At 51.7% G+C, this 25,055-nt stretch overlaps 1 protein-coding gene across 2 annotated transcripts in view; it reads right to left on the reverse strand.

Annotated features, from left to right (window-relative positions):
* Positions 1-317: 317 nt before the first annotated feature.
* The window catches only part of SLC6A17 (solute carrier family 6 member 17), a 43,963-nt gene continuing 19,225 nt past the window's right edge, over positions 318-25,055 (reverse strand). For both annotated transcript variants that reach the window (XM_073319772.1, XM_073319773.1), the window contains exons 3-12: positions 22,126-22,283; positions 19,533-19,659; positions 18,639-18,820; positions 16,477-16,587; positions 14,266-14,507; positions 12,258-12,450; positions 11,888-12,080; positions 10,342-10,501; positions 9,145-9,307; positions 318-8,558 (exon numbers count right to left, since the gene is read on the reverse strand). In XM_073319772.1, coding sequence (XP_073175873.1) covers positions 8,190-8,558; positions 9,145-9,307; positions 10,342-10,501; positions 11,888-12,080; positions 12,258-12,450; positions 14,266-14,507; positions 16,477-16,587; positions 18,639-18,820; positions 19,533-19,659; positions 22,126-22,283 — 1,898 coding nt within the window. In that variant the 3' untranslated portion in view covers positions 318-8,189. The remainder of the gene's footprint in view (positions 8,559-9,144; positions 9,308-10,341; positions 10,502-11,887; positions 12,081-12,257; positions 12,451-14,265; positions 14,508-16,476; positions 16,588-18,638; positions 18,821-19,532; positions 19,660-22,125; positions 22,284-25,055) is intronic.

Genomic DNA, 25,055 nt, shown 5'->3' on the forward strand with positions numbered 1-25,055 from the left:
TGTCCAGTGACGGGGCTGGATACTATAGGGGGACACTTTGTGAGGGGATCGGGGAGCACCGCAAAGCACAGTCATGGCTGGCAAAGCTGAGGAAATGGAAGTGGCTAACAGACTAGGAGCGTCTGGGAGCTGACCCCAGTTAAGTATCAGCAAGCCTGTCTCTCCCTGAAGCAGGGGGGGGAACACGGTGGCTTACGGTCCTAAGTGCCCCAAGATAGCATCACAGCTGCTCCTGTTTTTCGTGTGACATCCCCGTTCCCCGAAGCTTTGAGTTACCCAGGCACGGATCGCAAAAAAGGAAGGCCAGGAGACGGCGCTTGGTAAGAAGAGACTTTTAATGGGACTCAGTTATGGTTGTTACAGTATCTCTCTCCTACTACAAATCTTCCTGCCGGCACAGGGTGTGCTTTGTAAATACACCGGCTATGTTCTACGGGAGACGACGAGTTCTGTGCTTTACCCTGTACAGTGGGGGTTCCTCAGACATGTGCTTTCCAAAGTTTAATCACCACACACAACACACCACAGCCACTCTAAGGGCTACACCCTACAGCTGATGCCATCTCACCGTGCGGCACACTGGCCTAAAGGCCTTGCTACTCAGGGTCAGCCCTTGACTCACCAGCAACTAGACCTCTTCCTCACCTCCCTCCCCTGCTTCTTGGCCCTTTTTTCTGCTCCTCTGGGGCCTGATCTAAAGCTCTTGGACGCCAATGGGAGTCTATCCATTGTCTGCACTGGGGATCAGGCCCTTGGTTTCCAAATGCAAAGGATTCTGGGACATACATCGGGCACCATTCAAACATCAGAGTTTGCCACTCCCCAGTACCACGGTGCCTGCTAGGCTCAGGACAGGAAGACCCCATGCTTAGGACTGAGCCAAAGCTCACTGGCGTGAATGGAAAGACTCCCACGGATCCCCAAAGCCTTTGGGTCAGGTCTGTAGGAATATGTCTACACTGCAAGTCGTGGGGTGTTTGCAGCACAGATAGGCATACCCCTGCTAGCTTTAATCTAGCTGACATGGGTAACAATAGCTGTGTCAACATGGTGGCAGGGGCTAACAACGCAAGTACGCATCCACTCTCCCCAGCGAGCTTGTCTTTGGGCAGCTGGCCCCTGCCAAATCCCAGTCCCCTGTCTTCATTCCTAGGATTACCCACGCTAGCTAATGCTAGCACGGCTATGCCTACCCACCTGCCGTGTAGACAGAACCTGCATCAGGTAGCTGGCCTGGTGGGTGTTGGGTTTGTAATGGCGCCCCACCTCACCTCATTCCCATAGGCTCTCACTGACTAGGAGCGAACAGAACCAGGAGCTGAGGAGCAGTTGGGGGTGAAATAGGCAGCCCCGAAAGGTTCCCCCTCTACCAAGGGTCGTGGTGGAGTCTCCATCACTGACCATTTTTAAATCGAGGTGGGGTGTTTTTGTAGACAGTCTGCTCTGGGATTTATTTTGGGGAAGTCCTTCAGCCTGTGTGATACAGGACTTCAGACTAGAGGATCACACGGGCCTTTCTGGCCTTGCAATCTATCAGCCTTTGAGGTACCCCTTGTGGCTGCCCCCTTCGCCCAAGGACACCCCTGGCCAGGAAGCTTCCCCTCTAGGCAGAACGCAAGGCAGGGGATTCAGGGAGAACATCTGCAATAATAAACTCCACAAGATAGTGCGATTTGGCTCCAGTCGAAAATAACCTGAGCAAAACACGAGTAGGCAGGGACTGTGGGATCAGCTGAGTGCAATGCTGAGTCACCAGGTCCTTCATAGGTAACGGCGCAGGGGGACGGCATCACCCAGTAATACTGCACAAGGCCAGTAGGGAGAGATGTGGAGACTCGCTCTCCCCTTTCTTGCGGTGGCAGCAATGGCATCCAGTCTGTATCGTTCCCAGAAGAACTACACCACCTATTCAGCCATTCCCAGGTCCTGACAAAGATGATGATGATCTACAGTACATTACTAAAAGCACTGTGCGTGGGAATGTATTGCCGGAAACCGTTACCTACCCCACTCACCGCTACCGGGACAGAAATACCATTTCGCAGAGGGGCTGGGCTGCCCACTCAGTCCTGCCAAGGGTTTAGCAGCGAAAGGCAAAAGCAGGGGTCTGTTCAGGGGACACTTAGATGAGTCAGACGCAAGCCCCTAAAATCCCAGATCTGGATTCTGAATATCTCCAAAGTTCAGATCTAGAGTTTTGTAAAGAACTGGACCATGTACTAAACCAGGACTGGGATTTTGACCTCCCCTCTCACCCAAGGTTGGAAGTGTTTGGATCTGGGGGTTATTTCATCCCCGTTAAAAAGATGGGGTGTGGTGCCCCACACAGGCAGCAGAAGAGTTACGGCAGCCTTGGCGAGGCTGCGCAGAAGCCAGCCAATCAGGAAAGGGTTTATTGGGAGAGCCAATCAGGAGAAGGCTTGCTGGAGCAGCCCATCTATAAAGGGCTGCTCCGCAGAGCAAGGGGCAGTCTCTTCCTGGAGGGCAAAGGGGCGGGGCAAGGCAAGGCAAGGCAAGGCAAGGCAAGGCAAGGCAAGGCAAGGCAATAGTGGGGGCTGGTGAGAGTGGAGTTACAAAAGTGCTGGTAGCTCCCAGGCAGGCTGGGCAAGTCAGCCAGGCCTTAGAAAGTCAGTTCTTCCTTAGAGGCTGTTGTGCTTGTTGAAGTTGTATCCTGTGCTAATGTGAGCCAGCCTCCCCGCAGCAGATGGGTGCGGTACCGGCTAAGTGTCCCCTCGAGGCTAGGTGGGGACACTTTCTGAGAATACCCCTTATTGCTCCCCGATCCTCACTGACCCCATCCCGTGCCACTAATTCCACAGGGTTGCAACCTATCACATTTTTGCAATCAGAAAAAAAAAGTGCACCCGGTCATAATATTGACCATTGGCCATAAAGCCCTGCAGCTGATCAGCTTTAACCCTTCCCGGGCCAGGGAGAGAGCAAGATCTGGGAACACTCCCTAGGCCACGTTTGCTGCTAGAAACAGACTAAAGTTGGTTGTTAATACAAACTGAAGAGTGGCTGGATTACAGAAAAGTCGTAACGTAACACACACGTAGCATCTATTAACCATAACACACACACACAGAGTGACGGCATATAGCACCACACTTAAACCCCGCCCCGAACCTAATATCTAGCAAACGCCACAAGCAACACTGTGTTTCCACAGAAAAAAAATGAAGGCAGCTCCCCCTGGTGGCTCCCCCCTGTGGGCAGTGTGGCCGGGGCAGATCACACACTAAAATAAGAAATTATAAATATCTCAAATATACAATGAAAATAGATCTGTACAGAACAGAGAATGAAAATAGCTCACGGGTCACTTTGGAACATGTTCGTCATTAAACAGAATTTACACCAACATTTACAGAGTAAATATACAAGAGAAATAGAATCTATAGATTATTATGTATATATGTATATAGGTGACAGTTGTTCTTTGCCTTTCTACCACCACTGCTGACGCACCACAAGAAGAGGAAGGGGGACTAAGTGGACTGGTTGCTGGCTCGAAAGTGTAACTCAGCAGTTGGCGGGCGAGATCTCTAGCTGGCATAAGTCAGCATTGTTTCATTGAAGCGGCTGGAATGATGTGATTTTATACCAGCTGGGGATCTGGCCCCATTGACTCCAAATGGAACCGCAGCTGATTGACATCAGCTGGGGATTGCTTGGGGGCGAACTGACTCTGATGGAGCGACGACTGATTTACACCAGCTGGGGCTCTGGCCCTTAACGCCAACGGCATGACACCGATTTACACCAACTGGGGATCTGGCCCCATTGACTCCAATGGAGCGACATCGATTTGCACCAGCTGGTAGCCTTGCCTGGTGGCTCTACCGACACAGACTGGGAAGGCTACACTGGGTATAATGCTCGTGCTCCTTGCTTGGGATCCTGGGGCCCGCGGGGAGTGAAAAGACCTGGAGGGGGAGAAACAGAGGGAGTTTGGAAGGCCCCGCCCCCAATGGGCACATTATTCCATGACTGAGCACGAGGCAGTGCCTTGGACCTTTCTCTAAAGCAGCTGGTGCTGGGCCCTGGGGGAGATGGACCCTGGTCTGATGAGGTGAGGCCATTCCTGTGTTCCTATGCACTGTGGGAAGGACAGAGAGAAAGACACAGAGGGATGGAGAGAGGGAGGAGTGGCTTTGATTCTGAGGGCACATGGCCAGCTGTCCCAGCAGAAGCCCTCTACAAAGCTCCCCAGGTGACAGGGACTCCAAGCTGCAAGCAGAACGGGCTCGGTTCTGATGCCTTTGACAACCTGCTCTCCCCAAACCGCCTCTGACCTGCACTGCTATTCCACCCACTGCTCTCGACGCCCTGCGGAGTGGGGTCAGGTGGCAGGTTTGCAATTCCCGGCTGAGGCACTGCTCAGATGAGCGAGTCAAATGCCAGGCCTGATTCTCCCCTCAGTGCAAATCAGGGGTAACTCTATGGAAATCCATGAAGAGACACCACTTTAAATGAGAGCAGAAAATAGGGGGGTCCCGGTCGCAGCTGGTGCAAATCATTGAAGTCAAAATGAGATTTCCACCAGCAGAGTATCTGGCCCTGTGTTTCTCCCATGAAGTTTGGAAAAGAGCCAATTCCTAACCCTTCTGATTCCCACTCGGGTTTAAATTTTCTCTCATCTGAGGTGGAAATTTCTTAGGGATGCTGGTGTCTATCAAGCGGCTAATGGACACAGGGAACTGGATCCTTCTAGGGCCATCCTGCAGCTGCTCCATCCCCATCTCGAAGCAAGTGCACCAGCCAGGCAAAACCAGCCTCAGATGCAAAGAACTCAACTCTGCACAGGGCACATTCGTCGCTTTCGCTCTGCTCCGAAGGTTAGCGGGGCCCCCGTGGCGACTCCTAATGCATCGCCCAGGGAGACAAAGTGAAGAGGGTGAAAGAGTCTTCGCGATGACGGCCCATGGCACAAAAGCCAGAGGAAGGGACATGAGCCTTTGCGGCTTGTGGGAACCCAGTGGGTCCGACTGAACAGAAGTGAAATGGTGTTTGGGACACGTTGGGTGCAAGCGGGCGGGGGTGGGCCTGATTTGCAGCTCACGCCGTCTGTCTAGCTGCGGTGCGTATACCCCACTAGTGTAGTAGCTGAGCCCGTCACAATCTTTTGTGTGTGTGTTGATCCTCAACTCCCGGCGAGGCAGAGCCTTGCTGTCACCGCGGGAGAACTGAGGCACAGGGAGACAAAGGCCCAGATCCTGAACGGTATTTCGGTTGATTGCAGTGGGAGTTGGGGGCCCAAATACCTTCAAGGATCGGGGCCGGAGGGACTTGCCTAAGGTCCCACAAGACGTCTGTGGCAGAGCAAGGAGTGGAGGTCCGTCTCCCATATCGTAGGCTAACATCCTAACCCAGAGGCAGCGGAAGATCGCTTTGAATGGGGGTGGAGGGGTCGGAGGGGGGGCCAGTGAGCATGCAAAGCCAGTGTAACTTACCCCCTTCCCGGAGTAACAGTGGAGCTACACTACTTTACACCACCTGGATTTGGCTCGTTGGGCCCAATTCTGATCTCATCTACACCAGTGCAGATCAGGAGTGTCTCCACCGGCATCAATGGAGTTACACCAGGGTAAAAGCACTGTCGGGTCCGAATCGGGCCTGCCTGGCATTCTGTGCGGACGTGAGCAGGGGCAGCTTCCGCTGAAAGCAATTGAAGCTGTACCCACGTAAGCTTGAATGCGACCCCAGTATATCAGGAGAGGGTTGAGAGCATAAAATAAAGTTGTTCTACTTCATCGTGGACCCGCTCGCTAGTTGTCTCTCCAGCTACGCGTCGTTCCGCCCCAGGGTACGTACGTCGCCACAACTGAACACCACACTGGTGCACGAAATTATGGCCACACTGTATCTAACCCAGAAGATTGCAAGGGAGAGGTACCCCTTGCCTGTGGTTGCTGAGTCATGTGACCTTACCTTGGAAAAGCCCCACGGGTGGCCTAGGGGAGAAGGCCCGATTTTTAGCACAGGGATAGGGAATCGGGCGTCATGGGTTCGATTCCCAGCAGTGCCACTGGTTCACATGGTAACCAAGGCCCAGTCTGTGCCTCAGTTTCCCCACCTGTAAAATGGCTACTCCGGGGCTCAATTAATGTCCTTGAAGTGCTTCCAGACCCTTGGATGACAGGTGCAATAGAAGGGCCAAGGGTTATTATTTAAAGGCTCACAGGTTGCATGAGGGAAGTCTCAAAAGAGATGGACCTATGGGTGGAAACAGTGCTAATGGAAACGAACGAAGCAGTGAAAAGCTCCGGGGCTTTTCACCCGTCCTTCAGTCTTCCCGTGTTTACCCAAGAGGGGATTGACTCTCAGCAGAGGGGAAAGCAAAGGATGAGAGGGGAGAAGGTCTCCCAGCCCTTGCAAGGACAAGGGGAGATCAGCCTGGCCTATGCGCTGGCATGAAATACCATCGAGCTGGCGCTAAGTACAACAGGCATAAGGAAAGGCAGGTTAAAAATGGACTAAGGTCTTTAAGATCTCAGTGAACTGGTTGGATGCCAGCAGTTTGCGAGCTGAAGAGACAGCAGCTTCACCTGTCCCAGAGGGAAACTGGAAACAGGATCAATAAAACTCGCTGCCCCATTGAGACCCACAAATGGATGTGGGTAATGACTCTCTCTGCTCCCAAGGAGACCCTGCCCATCAGGAGAGGCCCTCCCTGCCCCCAGATAGATCCTAACCTCCCTCAGATGGATGGGAGAGACCCACAATTACTGCCCCTATCCAAGCCCTAAGTCTCACAGATGGGTGTGACAGACAGGGATTCGCCACCAGAAATGCCAAGACCTGCCACTAACCTACAGGAGACTCCGTAACACAGAGTACACAGCTCAGCTGCTGCAAACTCGGCATGGAGCCTCTGAGCCAACTACACCCCTGCTGGAGGCCACTGACGTCTACGGAGATACACCGGGGAGGAATTTGGAGCCTTGCTGGTAGATGCATGGAAGAAACACACACAGTCAGCTTCCGTTACACCCAGATGACACCACTCTAAAGAAGGGCGGAATTTAGATCATGGAGGTCTATTTCCTCCAGAAGCTAGCCCAAGATTGTAATCCGAATCCAATAACCCCAGCTTCTCTCTACTCATCTCTGTGTCTAGGAGGGCTAGAGTATACCATTCACCAGGCCAGGGGGTTTCTTTCACACAGTGCATTGAAAATGAAAATCCTGGGGCTGGAGCTTGCTCACAGTTACCCAGCTGCAAATCAGGAACGACTCCAGGGGTCACTCCTGATCTACACCCGTGTAACCCTGCTCAAATTCTGGCCTATGGGCATGGCACATGCTCACACACCTGAAATCGTGGTTGCACCGGAGGTCCGGTGCCACTTGGGATGGAGTAACACTGTATAATAAGTGGGTGTGCTCATTGCAGCTCAGTTTAGAATGAGATCCCGCCCCGCCCCGCCCCGACTCATGGGCATATTCCCCATGTGCGTCGAACCAACATCTATAGTAACACAACAGATACCAAAGGGTCAGCTCCTTGCTGCCGCTCACTGTAAAGCGTTGTCCACTCAAGATGCGTCTCCGCTGGGTAAGAAATGTCCACTAAAGCTGAGCTCTTTGGGTGTCTCCAGAGCTACAAAACCAAAGGACGTGCCACATTCACCACCCCAGCGGACACCCCATCAGGAGATGGCTGTCCATCGGGCTATGAACATGGGTGGTCCAATGTGATCAGTGGAGTAAGAGCCATCTCTTCTCCTAACTAGAGGAAAACGAGAGGAGGGGGAATAACTCCAGGTTATAAGAGGAAACGTCTTTGGCTGTCACCCCATTTTGTATCCCTTCTCTGAACTCCTGATGCTTGGAAACCAGGAGATGCTTGGTTTGGTCTCCAATTTTCTCTGTCTGGAACCACACCGATCAAATTTATTGCAGTGTCTTGTTTCTTGTTTTGGTTTTTGTTTTTGTTTTTCACAAGGGCAGCTGACAAGGGGTCCTGCCTTTTTGATTGGAGATTGCCGAGAGGGAAATCCGACGCCCTCCCACAACCCCTTTTTCCCAACCTTGCCAGGGAAATGGCTGCTTACTTGCTAACATTCTAGGAAGGGTTTCTTCTTTTTTTCTTTTTGCTCCACAAACGGACACGATCCATTCCCCAGTTGCCTCCTTTCCTAGGCGCTGGGGGTGGGGGTGGGCCGAGCGCTGGTGGGTGGCCATCACAGTTCAGATTCAGGGGTGCTGGCCAAGTGGTACCCACTCCCATAGCGTCCGTTGGGTGCACTGCTCATCTCCATTGGGGAAGCATTTCCCGGGCCCAGGTAGGAACGGTGCGTGGGCATCGGGGATGGGGTCTCGCTGGGCACTTTGCTCAAGATGAAGCGAGTCTCGTCATTGTCCTCCAGGTTGGAGATGTCCTTCATCATCCGGCCCTTCTTGTAGGTGACGGAGAGGGCGTTGGAGCCATCGGACACCAGGTGGAACTGACGGAGGATGAAGACCACGGGCAGTGGGAGGGTGGCCAGGATGATGAGAGAGATGAGGATGGCTACAGCCCACACTGGGTAATAGAGGAACTTCTCCGCAGCCTGGAAGAGAAACGGGCAGCATCACTACAGTGGACGTGAGTGGAGGCATAGAGGCACATAGGCAGATGACAGGAAGTTATCACTATCAAGTTAAGTAAGGCTCATAGAGGTCTTGGTCCTCCAGGTCCTAGAGAGGACCAGGACATGGTGTCTCGGGGAACTTAATAAAGGGAAGCAGGAGGCCACTGTCTAGCTCTCTGCCGATTCACCTGATGTCTGAGGGAAGGGGGTACAGAGAGATCCATCTACTGTAGGTGTGTTTATCACAAAGGAAAACTTTCCCAGAGTCTGGTTGTCCCTCACCCATCGTCTCCTGCCAACTGTGTGGTCTACACACGAAGGAAAGGGCAGTTCAGAGCTTCAGGGACAGAGGTGGAGGTAGCCAAGAAGTCAATTCCAAACACAGTGGAAGCGGAGAATTCCCAACTGCTAACCTGGAACCAAACCGTCACTCATTGTTTACCCAGGCATTACGCAGGCAGACTTCCCACGAGGAAGGTGAGGACCAAGTGCAAACTGAGTAAGGGCCTCAGGTTTGGAACTGTGGAAGAGGGGACTCACTAAGCGCTGGCGTTCCTGTACTCACCTCCTCTCTGATCCAAGCACTGTAGCCCGGTGGGTTGACTCCGAGCTGGATGATGCTGGCTGTCATTAGCACAGCCATGCAGAGGGGAGAGATGTACTTCCAGGTGTAGAAGTAGAAGATGTATGGCCGGAAGCCCAGCATTTCTGTCAGTTCCTGCATGAATCTGGAGAGAAGGGAGAGGAAACCCAAATGGATGGAGCACAAGAGTCCTGCCTTCTCCTTTCCCACCACTTCAGGTGGAAAACTCCTACCCAGTAACCTCCTTGGTGAACTAAGCATTGGGTGACCCTAGAAAAGGTCAGAAGTCAGCGGTCAGCTTAGGTCCAGAGATCCAAAAGCTTTCTTAGCTTTTTGAAGCTCTTGAGGCTGCAGAGCTGGCCTGGGAAAAGTCCACACAAGGGAAGCTGGCCTGGGAAAAGTCCACACAAGGGACTCCTGGCCAGTCCCCAGTCGCTCCCAGGAACAGCCACTTTGGGACTGCAGCGTTCCTGATTCTGGACCCGCCTCGAATCCTCAAGTGAAGGGAAACGAAAAGCAATGAAGACAAGTGGAACCAAACATTTCAGACAGGGTTTGGTTCCAGGGCGGGGGTTACGTTTTCCCAATTATTTTAGCCGTCGGTACACTTAGACCAAGTTCTAGATCCCCTCTTTATATCCGGGTGAAATGCTATGGCTTGCCTTATGTACAGGAGGTCAGAGCCCATGATCCTAATGGCCCCTTTCTGGCCTATGGGCCAGATTCTCAGTTGCCCTATGCCTTATGTACTGTTGTACACGAAGCTGCAGTGGGTGCAATGCACGACCATCCCGATCTGTACTTCTTTTGCATGGGTGAAGATGACTCTACCAATTGCAGGATCAGGTTGAATCTGGCCCTATGAGCTAGTGACTATCTGTCGACCCCTCCAGGGTTAGAACTCCTTGACGGGACCTCTACAAATGCCTTCAGGATTAGCCCATGCTCTGGTCCTAGCCCTGGAATTTGAGAGGGGGGTGGGAAATGTTGATCCCTGCCTCAAGCTTGCCTATCATTGCTCCTAACCTTGAGGTGCCACTTTGGGACAGAGATGGGTGGCTTGGAACTAACCCCTGTGCCGTTACAAATTTGGAGCAAGAGGTTAAAGGAGAAAGTTTAGGAATCCAGCCAGGCTAATAGAGGCAACGGTGAGATTATTGCCGTTGCATGAGTTCTTACTTCTTGGTGCCATAAATCCAAGCCACGGCAATGTTCTCCAGGATCACCACGACCATGAGCGGCAGCGTGGCGGAGTAATCATCAAACATGGTGACGAAGTAATTCCCCGAGTGCTGCACGAAGATCAAGCCTATCAGGAAGGCGAAGATGCAACAGCCAACTGCAAAGAGCACATGGTCACTGTCAGCATAGCTCCTGCAGGGGAACGCAGAACTCAGGGAGGGGGAACAACGGGGTTCTAACAACTCCCCCAGGCTAAATTCATGCAGCCTCAAACCTGCTGATGGAATAGTAAATAATAACAACAAGCATTACTTAGCATTGGTGAGTCTGGCAACCACCTGTGACTGGCCACAAACCCATGCTAATGCACCGGTCTCTACTGTTGCCTTGTCCTCCCATGGTTTGCCTCTTTTGTCACCTGGGCCCCTATCCTGAAAAGTCTTATGCACATGCTTAACTTTCAGCTCTGAGACCAGTCCCATTGCAATCAGTTGCAGGAGGAGGAAGGATGGTTCTGTGGTTCTCAGATAAAGATAGGAAGTTGATTATTATTATAATGATTTGCATTACAGCAGCACGTAGGAGCCCCGGCCATGATCAAGGTCCCCTTGTGCGAGGCACTGCACATACATATTGTTAGACAGCCCTGCCCTGAAGAATTTCTCAAAGACAAAGGGCAGAAAGGAAACTGAGGCACAGAGCAGTGACATGACTTGCCCAAGTGGCAAGAGCTAGTCAGTGGCAGAGCCAGGAATAGAACCCAGGTCTCCTATGCCCACTCTAGTGCCCTCCCCACAATTCATCTCCCTGTGCTTTGGGATTGCTAGGAACAGCAGGTGCTGTGTTAATATTAAATCATTAAATGCACTGAGGAGAGCTAGGGATGAAGGTGTATGTGACTTTGGTAGAAGGCACAGTGCGTGTGTCCAAAACACTCCGAAATGTTGAGGCCACTAAAGGTGCAGATCTAGATCTGGAACACCTCCAAAGTTTTGTGTCTGCAATTTCGGGTTCAGGCCCATCTTTGGTTATGATGTGACGCTTCAATGTTGTTTTGCAGTCATGGAGCCACAGCCTGGCCCTCCCAAGAGCAGAGGGAAGCAGGGTTCTTCCCACCTTCCATCATCTTTCCAACCCGCTCCCAACAACTGAACAGCCAATCCAGTGCCTAGGTAACCCTGGGCCTCACTAGATCCAGAGTTCCCTTCCTCCCCTCACCTCCCTCCCACCTTCAGCCCCCTCCACAACCAGGTTTTGCTCAGGATCCCTCTGGGAGCAAGCTCTGCTCCCCTGGTCCTGCTAACCTTGGGCCCTTCCTATAATGCAGACAGAGAGCTGAGGTACTGTGCACACTCCTAGGACATCCTAAGGTTCAACCCTGCTGGTGGAGAACCTGCGTCGAGCCTCCTGTGTGGGATCCGACCGGGCCTCACAAGCCAGCAGACACTGCAGTCTCCAACCCACCTTCTCAAGTCACCATGCCCACCCCAAGGAAATGGAGAACCCCCTGCCCCCAAGGCAGAGTAGCCGGAAAGAACCTCACCTGTGAAAACTTCCTTCCGCACCTTGAAGGTGTCAATGATAGGGGTGGTGATACCTGCCATGGTCCCAATCATGCTGCCAAGCCCCAGGTTTATCAGCATCAGGAAGAACATCACAGACCAGAAAGGAGAAGCTGGGAAATGGGTCATGGCTTCGGTGAAGGCGATGAAGGCCAGGCCGGTTCCCTGCACTGACTGCATGGGTGGGAGAAGAGGGACAGCTGTGTCAGACTTGGGAGAGAAATACACTGGGGACATGTGCATAAAAACAGAGACGCCTCTGCAGGCCCAACAGCCACACCTACACCTGACCCCCCACCCCTTGAGCTACCCCTGGCTCTGAAGCGAATGCAAAAGACCGTCCCCAGGCACCTTGTTGAGCTCATCCTCTAGCAGGCAGGCATCCAAGCCCAGCTCCTTGAAGTGATTCTCCTTCACCGTCATGATCACTTGGTACATCTCGCTGTAGTCCTTGGCCGTGAGATGGGAGAAGTTCACGTGGGGCGGGATGAGGTCGTGGCTCAGGACGTGGCTGTTCAGGTATCCCAGGATCTTCTCAGTGTTCCTATGGGGAGCAAAGCCAGAGTCACCAAGGGAGCCCCCACCCTGCAATGGAGATGAGGTGGGATGTGATTGCCCCCTATGGGCCAGGCAGGGCACTGCGTGTGGAGGCGGGACGCTGGGAGCAAGGGGGAGCATCATCTGCAACATTCCCCCACAATGTAGGTGCACTGGGAGGCAACCCTGCCATCAAATGCACTGAGGGTGGTACACTCCCTGTCCTCCTGCAGCTGGCGCTAGCCTCCGGCTCTGCAGCACTCGCCGTGAGTACAGGGAGAAAAGCTATCTTGGCTACCAACTGTAGACCACAAAAAGAACAGGAGGACTTGTGGCACCTTGGAGACTAACATATTTCTTTGAGCATAAGCTTTCGTGGGCTACAGCTCACTTCATCGGATGCATTCCGTGGAAAATACAGTGGGGAGATTTTATATACACAGAGACCATGAAACAATGGGTGTTACCATAAACACTGTAACGAGAGCGATCAGGTAAGGTGAGCTATTCCCAGCAGGAGAGAAAAAAAACGTTTTGTTGTGATAATCAAGGTGGGCCATGTCCAGCAGTTGACAAGAATGTGTGAGGAACAGTACGGGGGGGAAATAAACAAGGGGAAATAGTTTTACTTTGTGTAAAGACCCATCCACTCCCAGGCTTTATCCAGTTTGCAAATTAATTCCAATTCAGCAGTCTCTCATTGGAGTCTGTTTCTGAAGTTTTTTTGTTGAAGAATTGCCACGTTTAGGTCTGTAATCAAGTGACCAGAGAGATTGAAGTGTTCTCCGACTGGGTTTTGAATGTTATAATTCTTGACATCTGATTTGTGTCCATTTATTCTTTTATGTAGAGACTGTCCAGTTTGGCCAATGTACATGGCAGAGGGGCATTACATGCATCCGATGAAGTGAGCTGTAGCTCACGAAAGCTTACGCTCAGATAAATTGGTTAGTCTCTAAGGTGCCACAAGTCCTCCTTTTCTTTTTGCGGATACAGACTGACACGGCTGCTACTCAAACTGTAGACCATGCCCTCTCCCCCACCCAGTGAGGGGCTGTAATCCCAGCCCCATCTCCAAGGCTCCAGCTCTGGGATCAACAAGAGTCAAACCAGCCTGTGCAGCAGTCCCCAGATGCCAGCACTGGTCCAACGCTTGCCACTCAGGTGCTCATCCAGAGATCCAAAAGCGCTGTGCACATTTTAGAAACTCGGTATCGAGCTCGCTTCACCCCACGCTGAAACTCAGCCACTTTTGTGGTCGAGCGCGGCAGCTCTTTAACATCACATAACTACGCACCAGTTGAGGACAGGACGTGAAAGAGAATCCCGTCTCCAGCTGAAACTGGAGGAGGAATTTAGAATGTAATTAGTCACGTTGGATTTGCCCACGACTGTCAGGTCAATACCTCAGCTTTAAGCTTGGATTTCCAACGGGACCTAAGGTCTTATTAGAAGCTGGTGGGAGATGGGCACTTAGGTCATGACTCAGAGAGAAAGAGCACCCTGCAGTGTGTCACCAGCAATACCCTAGACCAGGTTTCATTTATCCCCGTAACAATCTTTTCATCCCCATTGGGTCATGAGTGGAGACAGAACTGGGAGCTCCTGGACCTAAAAGCATGAGCTTTTAATGCATGCGCTAAAGGAATAGGGCCCAGATCCTCAGTGGCATTTAGGCACCTAACTCCCATTGAAATCAACCTTTGAGGACCTGGGCCTAGAAGATACTGAATATGCATCCCCATTTGTGGGGGTTCACCCCCTGGGCAGGAGACCAAGGTCAGGAGAAGGGCCCTGGGAAGTGAGAGAAATCCACACGTACTCCACCACACATTTCTCATTCATGATGTTGGCCTTGAACCCCAGCACGGCGAAGACCACCAGGGTGGCCAACACGGAGGTGAAGAAGTTGATGAAGGAGACGAGGGTGGCATCGAAGTGGCAGTTATTGTCCTGCTTGTTGTAGCTGGAGAAAGCGATGACACCTCCAAAGCCCAGGCCCAAGGCGAAGAAGACCTGAGTGGCCGCCTCTCGCCACACCTGGGGGTCCAGCATCTTGTCAAGCTGGGAGGGGAGAGAAAGGAGGAGGAGCCTGGTGAGTCTCCCCGTCTCCCTGTTCGTTCAGCCTGGCGGGTCCAGGGAAACCCAGCACACCCATCACTGGCTCCAAGCCAGTGACGTCCCTTATGATAATGAAGGCTCTATATGTAGAATCTTGGGCTCCATGTGCTAGCCAGGGCCGTGGGCTCATACCCACTGCACCCTGGACTGACCCTTGACCAGGGTTTTCGCATATGCATATGGACTTGGAGAAGCAAAGAATATAATTCCCTCCCAAACAAACACCCCTTCTAACGAGAGTAATGAGTCCATCGTGTTTATGTAGCCTATTCCACCCGCAGATCTCTAAGAGTTAGGGGGTCACCATCTCTAATTTACAGATGGGGAAACTGAGGCACCGAGAAGGGGGAATCGCCACACAGTGACACAGCTGGGAATAAGACCCCAGCTTGCTTGATGCCCGAGCCTGTCCGTGCTCCAACCACTAGACCCTTGTGCTTTTCATGGATTTCAAAGCCCCTTCAAAGCAAGTGTGGTTAGCTTCCTTTCGGAGATGGGGAAGCGACTGGCCCAGGGTCACTCATTGAGTCCGCAGAGCTGGGAAGAGCACCCAGATCTCCTGATGTTCACTCAGATCCCCCATCCACTAGACCGTCCTCTCTATGAGCTCCCTGTCTTTAATACCTTCCCTCCCCGTTACTATATAGTTAGACCCAGGCGCTCGCTTTCCGTGCATTCTGCAGCAAGCTCCAATCTTCCCATCAAGACCACTGGCTGCTGACTTGCCCCTTGACGACTATGCCATGTTTGCTACCATGGGACCTGGAGTGCTGCAGGTCCCCGCACTGTGTGGAGCGGGAGCTGGATGCTGAATTGCGGTGTGTTCATATCTGCAAAGCCGCCGGAAGATGCACAGAGCCATCTCTCTCTAGCTATTTAGAGCACACGTCTCCCCACGGTGCCTGAGTACCTTAGGAGTGCCCTAAGCATTAACATTAATTGAGAGCTAGTTGCCTGTGTGATTAGCCCAGTTTGTTTTCAATTCTCCCCCCATCACAGCTTCCCCTTTGTAATAAAAGCCAGAGCTGTAGGACTGGAGTGTCCGGGTATCTCTCATCAAGCTATCATCGTTAATATCTTGCATCCGCTTTGTGGGATGAGCTGATTTATCTACATCTCAGCTTCATTAATTCATTAGCTAGTGAATTACTCGATAGGTAAGACTGATGGCTGCCTAGGTTTGTAATTGTGGAGGTTTGTCTGCCAGCCAGCATCTGTCACAGGGGCAGCCCCATGAAGCCTTAAAATGTAGCCCATGTCAACAAGCAGAGAGACTGCAGGTGCCAACCAGCAATGCCCCACCTTGAGCTAAGAGACCTGCCCCCCAAAGCATTGCAGGCTGGGAGCTGTAGTTTCCTCGAGCTGCTGCCTCACTTGTGCAAGTTAGGTGTGGTCTTGGGGTTCCTGACTGTTTCAGTGGCACTGGGTTTAGGCACCCCGCTCTCCAGTAGGGGGCGTGTGTAGCACCGATTGTATGTGCATAGAGGGTTGTGTCAGGCTGTGTGCAGCTGCATTGCATGCATCTGTTTACTAGTGCGACGAGGCTGTATGTGTGTGATGGGGGAGGGGGAATCTGTTTCCTAGTGTGAACCAACTATATGTGTAAATGGGACTGGGTGCACAGGGCTGACTGCATGTGTGTAGATGTAATTGTATGTGTGTAGATGTGATTTTGTGTGTGTGTTGTATCAGTGTGCACCTGCCTCTGGTTGATAGAGGAAGCAGCCTGCTCCTTCCAGGGAAATGAAGGAGCAAGCCAGAAGGAATGGGAGCCTGTATCGTGATCATGGATCTCTGCCCCTATCGCCCATCCAAACTCATCATGAAATCAGCAGGGCAAGCAGCCGTGGGAAATGGCCCTGTCCCTCTCTGATCAGGCAGAGGGGCTGTACAGCGAGTGATGGTCACTTACCTTAGGAGTGAACATGTGCAGGATCCCATCTATCGCTCCCCTCAGGAGCAGCCCCCGCACCAGGAAGCAAAGGAGCACCACATACGGGAAGAGGGAGCTGAAGTACATCACCTGGGAGAGAGAAGACCCAATGTGACAAGGACCTGTGCATAGCTACCGCCTCCCACCCTGGCACTCAGGCAGGGCTCTTCCTCCGTTCCCCTCTGCACACAATCCCCCGACAGAAAAGGAGCAAGAGGGGGAGAGAATGCTACTCTGAAAGAGAAATATTGAGCCTCTATAAGTCAGCATGAAACACGTTGCAGCATTAAGGGGCATTGTGCTGCTGGAATATTGCCCTTCAGCACCTAAATGCCAGTTCTATCTGCCATGGCACCAGGGGGCACTGTGCTGCTCGGGATGCTGTCCTCCATAGCCTGAACCTATCCCCTTTATACCGTAGCATGATGTAACAAGCCCCGCGCCCCCCGTACGGTCTCTCAAAAAGATTTGAACCTGCCACCTTTATCACTGACCTTGACCACTGGAACAGCCTCCATTGGGTTGTAGCAGTAGTAGGCTGTTATCCTCCATATGACCCGGCCACTAGGAAAGGGCGGGGATGCAACGCATACTTTACTAGTGCGCTCTAGTGGCACGAGGGGGCCCTCTGCGGCTAATGCCGACTCCCTGTGTAACCGGGGCCTATTTCACACTTAATCTGAGCAGGGAAGTTTGGCTGTTAACGCTCGGCTTTTGTTCTCCGCTTGCTGCAGAGCATCTGGTGCCTCTTTGTATTGCGGGGGTGGCTGCCAGGGGACCCACAGTCCTGTCTCACCTGTTGACATGCCAGAGGCTTCTACAGCAGAGTTATGGAGACACAGTGTGTTCCGGCATCTCCGCTGGGATTTTACCCTTCAGAACTCCCTTGCCTTGCTCAGCGAGGAGACGCAGCCTCCTTCACAGCGCCAGATGTGAACATCCTCTCAATGCTCATCGCAGCCTTCTCCCCAGGCCTCTGATCCAGCCCTGGTTGTCTCTGGTGCCTACCAATTCCCACTGGCGCTGCCTGCCAACCCAGGAAGACAAGCTGGGCGTTGTGGCAGCTTCCTTGGAGCAGAGTTTCCTCAGCAAAGCCAAGGGCAACGAACACAAAAGGCCAAACCTCGCTCTGGGCCCAAATCATCACACGTGGGTGCCCAATGTTTCACAGCCAGGTGCCTGGCCTGATTTTCACAGATGCAGAACACGCACAAGCCCCCCTGAAGTCACAGGGACACAGCCCTGGAAAGGACTTCCCAGGGCATCCATGCTATCATAGGCAACCCCATTCGTAAAGCTCCATCTTAAAACCAGCACGGGTGTTTGCCCCGCAATTCCTATTGGAAGCCTATTCTGAAACCTCACTCCTCCGATGGTTCTAATTCTAATCGCCAGCCTGTCCTTTTGCTTAAATAGCTCTTCTCCCTCTCGGGTGTGTACTCACCTGATGTGTTTAGAAAGAGCAGACAGAACCCCTCCTAGCTTTCTTTTACAAGGTCACACAAGTCAAGCTCTTTCAGTTTCCTCTCATGAGATCTGCTCCTGATTCCTCTGCTCGTCCTAGCAACCCTTCTCTGCACCTGCTCCCGTTTGAATTCATCTTTACTGAACAGGGGTGACGGGAATTAGACATAGTATTGAAGAGGTCTCACCAGTGCCTTGTACAGTGACGTTCATCCTTCCCTGTCTCGACTGGAAATACCTTGCCTGGTACATCCTGTGTTCGCCTTTTTCACAGCTGGTCAATGGGGAGTTGCTGGTGGCCAGAAACTCAGAACATGAGCTCATTTCCATTAGGGGACCTACAGGCTGAGGTCTTGACATGCTTGCAGAAGTTAATACCCTGTCACATACCAGGGGTATCTGCGAAGGCCAGTCATGATGGTTACATCAACAAGGCCACATTCCCAGCAAGAATAAACTCACCAGCCGTAGAAACCTCCTACCTCAAGGCACAAGCAGCAGCAAACATTCCTACCTTCTCGGACACTTCACAGCTACACTGCTACCCAGCTGCTCTTTTGCAGACACTCCCCAGCAGTGGTCGCATTTACTCCTACTATCCTTGGTGCACATAACATCACTTCAGCCACTGGCAGGAAACAAGACTTGTTGTGGCTCTGGCCACTGCGGACTCTCACCTTCCCTGAGGACTGAATTCCTTTGATCACGGCCAATCCCACGATGCTCCAGGCCGTCAGCAGGCACAGGGTCATCTTCCAGTTGAGCCCTCCGCTCTCTGAGATGGAGCTGGAAATCTCCAGAGCCTCGCAGTACCAGAAGTAGGTGGTTGCGGAGCTCTTCTCACATTCTGCCTCCACCACTGAAACAAACAAGGGTCACGAGAGTTTGGGTTGCTGGAAAGCACCCCCATCCCGTGAGGGTAACGTGTCATTAAGGACCTGCCTAAGTCCCAGGGCAGCCAGCCGTTTTACAAATGTCTGTACGGCACTTGGGGGATTGGACCTTGGTTCATTTTTAATAGCAAAGATGGGATAGAAAGATGCTAACAAATGAAAATAAGATGTTAAATAAATGGTGCAATTTACACCTGCCATAAAATATTCCCAAGTGTACCAGGGAGATGTTTATATGCTACTAAATGCTCTATTAACTTAAACACGCTCTGTAATGGGCTCTCAGGAACCAGCTAGAGGAGCTCTCCAAATGCACTTACCAGCTGCCAACTCCATCTGCAATCCTGATAGCAGGCATGCCACAGTGGCTGTCCCCTTAGAGCAACCAGGCAATTCTGCCAAACATGTCCCAATACAACGCCATGTCCCACCAGTGGGGAAATACCCACAAAGAGGCAGCAATTGTCCCATACTCTGCCACATCCCAGCATCCCCTAACCACAAGCATCCCCATCCAGTGACAACTATCAGCAATGGAAACTACCCACAATCCCAGAAGCACCTCCCCAGATCCAATGCCGTGTCCCAGTAGCTGGAACCATTTTCAACCCTAATAGCTCTTGTCCACGTCCCGTCTCCCAGCACCTGCCGAGTTGGAGAGACAACGAAATCACTCACCGGCCATTGTGCCATTTTTAACAATGGGGCACTCGCTCCAGGGGAGCGGATACTGGAAGGATTTAAAAAAGTAAAAGATGCTCCAGCCGATGATCACGTTATAATAGAGACCGACAAAGAAGCAGACCTAGGGGAGGGAAAATAACACAGTGTTTAGTCCCTCACACAGACCTAACACTGACCAGGAAACCTTGGGACAACAAGGCACCTGGGGTGATGAGACGTGGTAATCTGGACCTGATCCCAAAGTCTAGTGATGTGACTGGAAAAACTCCCATTGACTACAATGGGCCAATGGATCAGACCTTTAGACTGTTCACTTCCAACAACCATGAGAGACCCAGAACTTTACTATGATGGACCTTCAGAAAAAGCTAATTTTAAGCTTGAATTCCAGTTCTTCAATCTCATTCTTCAATCCAAGGTCTAACATGGTCCACTGACTGGGAGCTGAAGCTAGACAAATTCAGACTAGAAACAAGATTCACAGGTTTAACAGTGAGGGGAATTAACGACTGGAACAACTTGCCAAGAGCTGTGGTGAATTCTCCAGCCCTGGCCATTTTGGAATCAGGATTGGATGTTTTTCTAAAAGATCTGCTCAAATTCAAACCGGAATTAATCCAGGGAAGTCTGACGGCCTGTATTATGCAGGCGGTCAGACCAGATGATTACAGTGGTCTCTTCTGGCTAGATAATCTATTCATTGCATCTTCCCCGAAGCGTTTGAAGTTTGTGCTGTGCAAGCTTATTAAATACGTGTTGTTGTCTTTTGCTCTTTATGCAACAGAAACAACGTGGAAAAACCACACAGGCACAGCTGGGTCCCAAATAACTGTGTTTACTAACTATACACATATAGAACAGGCCTGATCACAGACACATTGCTGCTTGTTTCTGGCACGTTCTAAGACACAGAACACATTGAGTGTCACTAGACAGTTGGCAAACCGTTTAAAGGGACACTACCTTATTTTCTGTATGCTACAATATGTGATCCAACCAGGGAACAGGCCCAACCCCACCCAACCCATGTAACTAACAGACACACAGCAATCCTTGGTGAAAATTCTTGCTGCATTATCCTCAGTTCAAGAATTAGTCAGAGAAGGAATTAGCAGAGAATTTCATCTAAACCGGTGTAATCACTTTGCTGTCTGCTCGCAAACTGGAAGCAAAGATGACATTGGCTGAATGAAAGATTCATCATGAATGAGTCGCTCGGCTGTAATTACATTCCAAACTTAATTCTGAATTGCCTGTGTAACCCACTGATCAGGATGTGTTGTGGGTGTCGTCCTCTGCACCTGATCTGTAGAGGACATGAGTCTGATACAGCCCTAATTTGAGAGGCTGGCTTTTTAGCTCACGCTGTAAAGACTCATGTTTTCAGCTCCCAGTTCAATCAATCAACGTGGCAGCTGTCTCATGTGTTTTTCAGTGAAGTTGCTTTTGACACGTAGTAGCCAAAGCTAAGAAATGAAAAGTTAAAGAAGAAGCCAACAGCTCGGGGCTGCATGTCTGGGGCTGTGCCTGGATTAACACAGTCTATAGTGGTATAATGAACATCACACCCTGATCTCAAACTCCTGCAAAACCCACGGGGAATTGCTAGGGATGGTAGTGCTGCGTGCTCTGGGAAAACCTGGAGCCGGGAGATCATGAGGCTAGAATGGGAGCCATTTATTACCTAGGCACCACTTTACAATTGCACCTGCTGCAATGCACCACAGCCAAATGCTCGGAACTCACCTGCAAGGGACTATCTCTGCTAGGGCAATCCAGGATGAACCCCCTCACCCCATCATGCCCTGGAACTAAGGTAAGAATCTCTATCCGTTCAGAGACTATCCAAGGGACTGATTCTGTGAGGGGCTGAGCATCTCCTAAGGTCCACAGGCTCCATTGAGGGCACTCAGTAGCTCCCAGGAGATGCCCAGTCCCTGGCTGGATGGGTCCCTGCTTGTACTGAACTTTTCCTCTTAGAAGCCCAGGTGAGACTTCCATGTTGAGCCCAGGTGGGACTTCCACGTTGAGCCCAGGTGGGACTTCCACGCTGAGCTCAGACTGAGGTGGAGTGCTGCACCCCAACACTCACCAGATTAATTCTGCAAATGACAACGCACTTGAATTTCTATGTATAGGAACGACCTCCCCTGCTACCAAAGTGCAGCCACCGCTGGGGTGGGACGTGGCAGCTGTTTAACGGCACTCATCACTGCCCAACAGGCCAGAGGTGAAGAAGACGATATCCATTAGCTAGGTAGTGGCCCACCCTGGCGTGTGACCAGGACATTGGGGCTAACACCCTGACTCTTGCAATAAGTGCCATGGGATTTTGGTGACCACAAGCGGGTACAACCCTGGTTTTACATCTCAACATCCTCAGACAAGTACCACTTCCCAGGCTCCAAGATGACTGAGGATGCCGCCAGGGCAGCTGGAAGTCTGTGTTGCTGTTGCTCCAGTTACCATAGCTAGGAACCCAGCTGTTTGTGGCTTGCAGTGCCCTCCCTGTGCCTGGACAAAGAGATCAACCCTCCTCCCCCTGCAGCCACATGTGGCACCGGGTGACACTCGTCTGAGCACTCACGAGACAGCTGGCGTATCCAATGCCCCCCAGGCGGGGGGAGATGTAATTCCACACGCCGATGCTGCCCCGGCGGATTCTCTGACCCACGGCCAGCTCCAGGAAGAAGAGAGGGAGCCCGATGATGATGAGCAGCACCAGGTACGGGACCAGGTAGGCACCTGGCAGGAGAAAGAAGGGCCATTACAGATCCCACCTGCGACTGCACGGTGAAAGCCGGGGTTCTTCCCAGTGGTGGGACGGACATGGAGGGGGAGAGGGAGGAGGACAAGGGGGAGGAGAGAGAACAGTCTCAATCGTGATGTCTCACCAGCCGCCTGATCATTATAACCCAGAACCATCGGAGTCATCCTCTGCGCCTGTTGTTTTTCTTACACGCTGACATAAACCTAGGATACTCGTGTGCAGAGGAAACAGACAAAGAGACACACAGATGCTTCCAGGGACACACCTCCAGCCACACCCCCACACATGATGGGCTGACTGACACAGTGACACATGGACACAGGAGTGTACACACGCACAGAGGCTAGTCTGGCACCTACAGACACTTGACCTATACATCTGCTTTCACACTTGTGCTTGGCACAATGCTAGCTGCTGCCCTCGAGTGAGTAGCTCCCAAGAGGGCTAAATGGCAACCCCATTAATCTCTGTCGAACTGGGGAGACTGGAGCCAGGACTGGCTCTAGGCCCCCCACAAAGCAGGCACATGCTGGGGGCGACATTCCGGCCACCCCCCACTTTTTTTTTTTTTTTTTTTGCTTGGACAGTTGCACTCCTGGAGCTTGGGGCGGCAACAAACCTTGCCTGGCTCCCATCATTGTTAACGGATTGAACCTCACAACACTCTTGTGAGGCTATTACCCCCTTGTGCAGATGGGGAGCGGAGGCACAGAGAGACACTAAGTGATTGACCCAAGGCCACGCAGGAAGTCCACAGCAGAGCAGGGATTTGAATCCAGGCCTTCCACTAACCACTGGACCATCCTTCCTCTCTAGGGGACAGAATGTATAAATATGTGAAGGGAGGGGTTGGAAGAGGGGTAGGGAAAATTGGGATGACTGACAGAACCACAGACAGCAGATATGGGAGTAAGGAGAAATGACAGCAAAGATATCGGTGGGGACAGGATGAGACAAGGTGAGGATGGGGATGTGAATGGGCCATGGGCCAGATATTCAGCTGGTGTAAAATTAGGGAAACATTAATTCATTAGGGAGCCCCCCCCAAACTGCTGTGAGATGGGTCAGTGTTATTATACTCATTGTGCCAATGGGGAAACTGAGGCACAACATGGTTACGTGACTTGCTTTAGATAATGTGGCCAGGAAATGGCAGTTCTTGGAATACAACCAGGAATCCTGACCCCCGCACAAGTCACGGCTCACTCTCTGAGCCTGGTTCTGATCTCCCTTACACTGGTGTAAATCGAGAGGTCCGCCATGGAAGTCACAGGGCCAGATCCTCAGCTGGTATAGATCAGCATAGCTCCATTGGAATCAATGAGAATGGAGAATCTGGACCAATAATTGCATTCAACCTCCTCCTTGTTACTGGTACAAACCCACTCAATGCAATCAATGCATATCACTGCATCATGCAGCGCATGCATCTGAGTGGGTACACAATGTAATCCGTGCATGCAATGCAACTGTTGCATGCCTCTCAGTGCAGACGCAATGCAGCCAGTGCACACGTATCAGGGCATTCGCACTGCAACGCAAGCCAGGCATGTCTATCAGAGCATTCTCTCCTTGACCCAAACTAGGTCACTGTTCGCTATGCGTGTGAGATCACAAGGGGAATAGCTGGCACACTGGAGCTGGCCTGAGGTGCGCTCCATCCAATTTGGGATCGAAAGGTGAGGGGCGCGTGAGCAGGCCCGGAGTGTGAAGCGTTCACTGTACAGGTTCAGCCCGAAGGATGACTCATCCCCGAGATGGCACTAGACACATTTTAATTATTGAGATTACTGCAGCCTTCGCAGCTGAGGAGATGCTGAATTATGCAGCGCTGGGAATATGGACAACAGGGAGGAGGGGAGGCATCAGAATAGGCTCCCCAGATTGGGGATTTGCAAGCGGGGTGGGTAAACTTCTGACTGGAAATCTGAATCTGGGTCCTGCTGACTGAATTGCACACCGGAGAATTTAGCTCTGACGGAGGATCTGAATGTGAGCTCTGAGATGGGTTCGTGGCATTCTGCTGCAGCTTCCTTCCGCACCCTGAAAGGTGAGCACTGCAGCACAGAGACACTGAATGCCTGATCTTCCAAGGTGCTCTGCAAGCTCTGCTTTTACAGGAGAGCCTCAGAGCTGCGAACATCAGAGTGACGAACTGACCCGTCAACCACGCCCCTCCTTTGGAGCCGTACGAGATCAGGCAGCTGCAGACACCAGAAAAACCCCCAACAATGCAGTGCAGTCCTGCGTGAAACGTGAACTACTACAAAAATCAAGGGAAAGCAGCATTTTCCCTCTGCACAGTTAAGTTTCAAAGCTCTATTAAGTCAATGTTCAGTTGTAAACTTTTGAATGCACAACCAGACCATTTTGTTCAGAGTTACGAACAACCTCCATTCCCGAGGTGTTTGTAACTCTGAGGTTCTACTGTATGGACTTCGTGAGGTGCTGTGGGTGGGCCCTAAGGGCTAACCCAACGGGCTCGATCCTGCCCTTTGACATTAGTGGGGATTGTGCGGGGTTATCTGAGAGCAGAATCTGGTCTGCGTGATTAGGGGCAGGGGCTGGGTGGAGGGGGTTGGGCTGGGGAGGGTGAGGCCTGTCTAAATGATGGATATATTTTGCCTGTCAATATATAAAATTGTAGCAATTATCAACCGAGGATCTCAAAGCACTTTAGAAACATTAGCTAATCAAGCATCGTCACAGGGTCCTCTGAGACAGGTCACTCTTATGATCCCCATTTT

Source organism: Lepidochelys kempii, chromosome 21, assembly GCF_965140265.1.
Source record: "Lepidochelys kempii isolate rLepKem1 chromosome 21, rLepKem1.hap2, whole genome shotgun sequence".
In the NCBI taxonomy this organism is placed as follows: Eukaryota; Metazoa; Chordata; order Testudines; family Cheloniidae; genus Lepidochelys; species Lepidochelys kempii.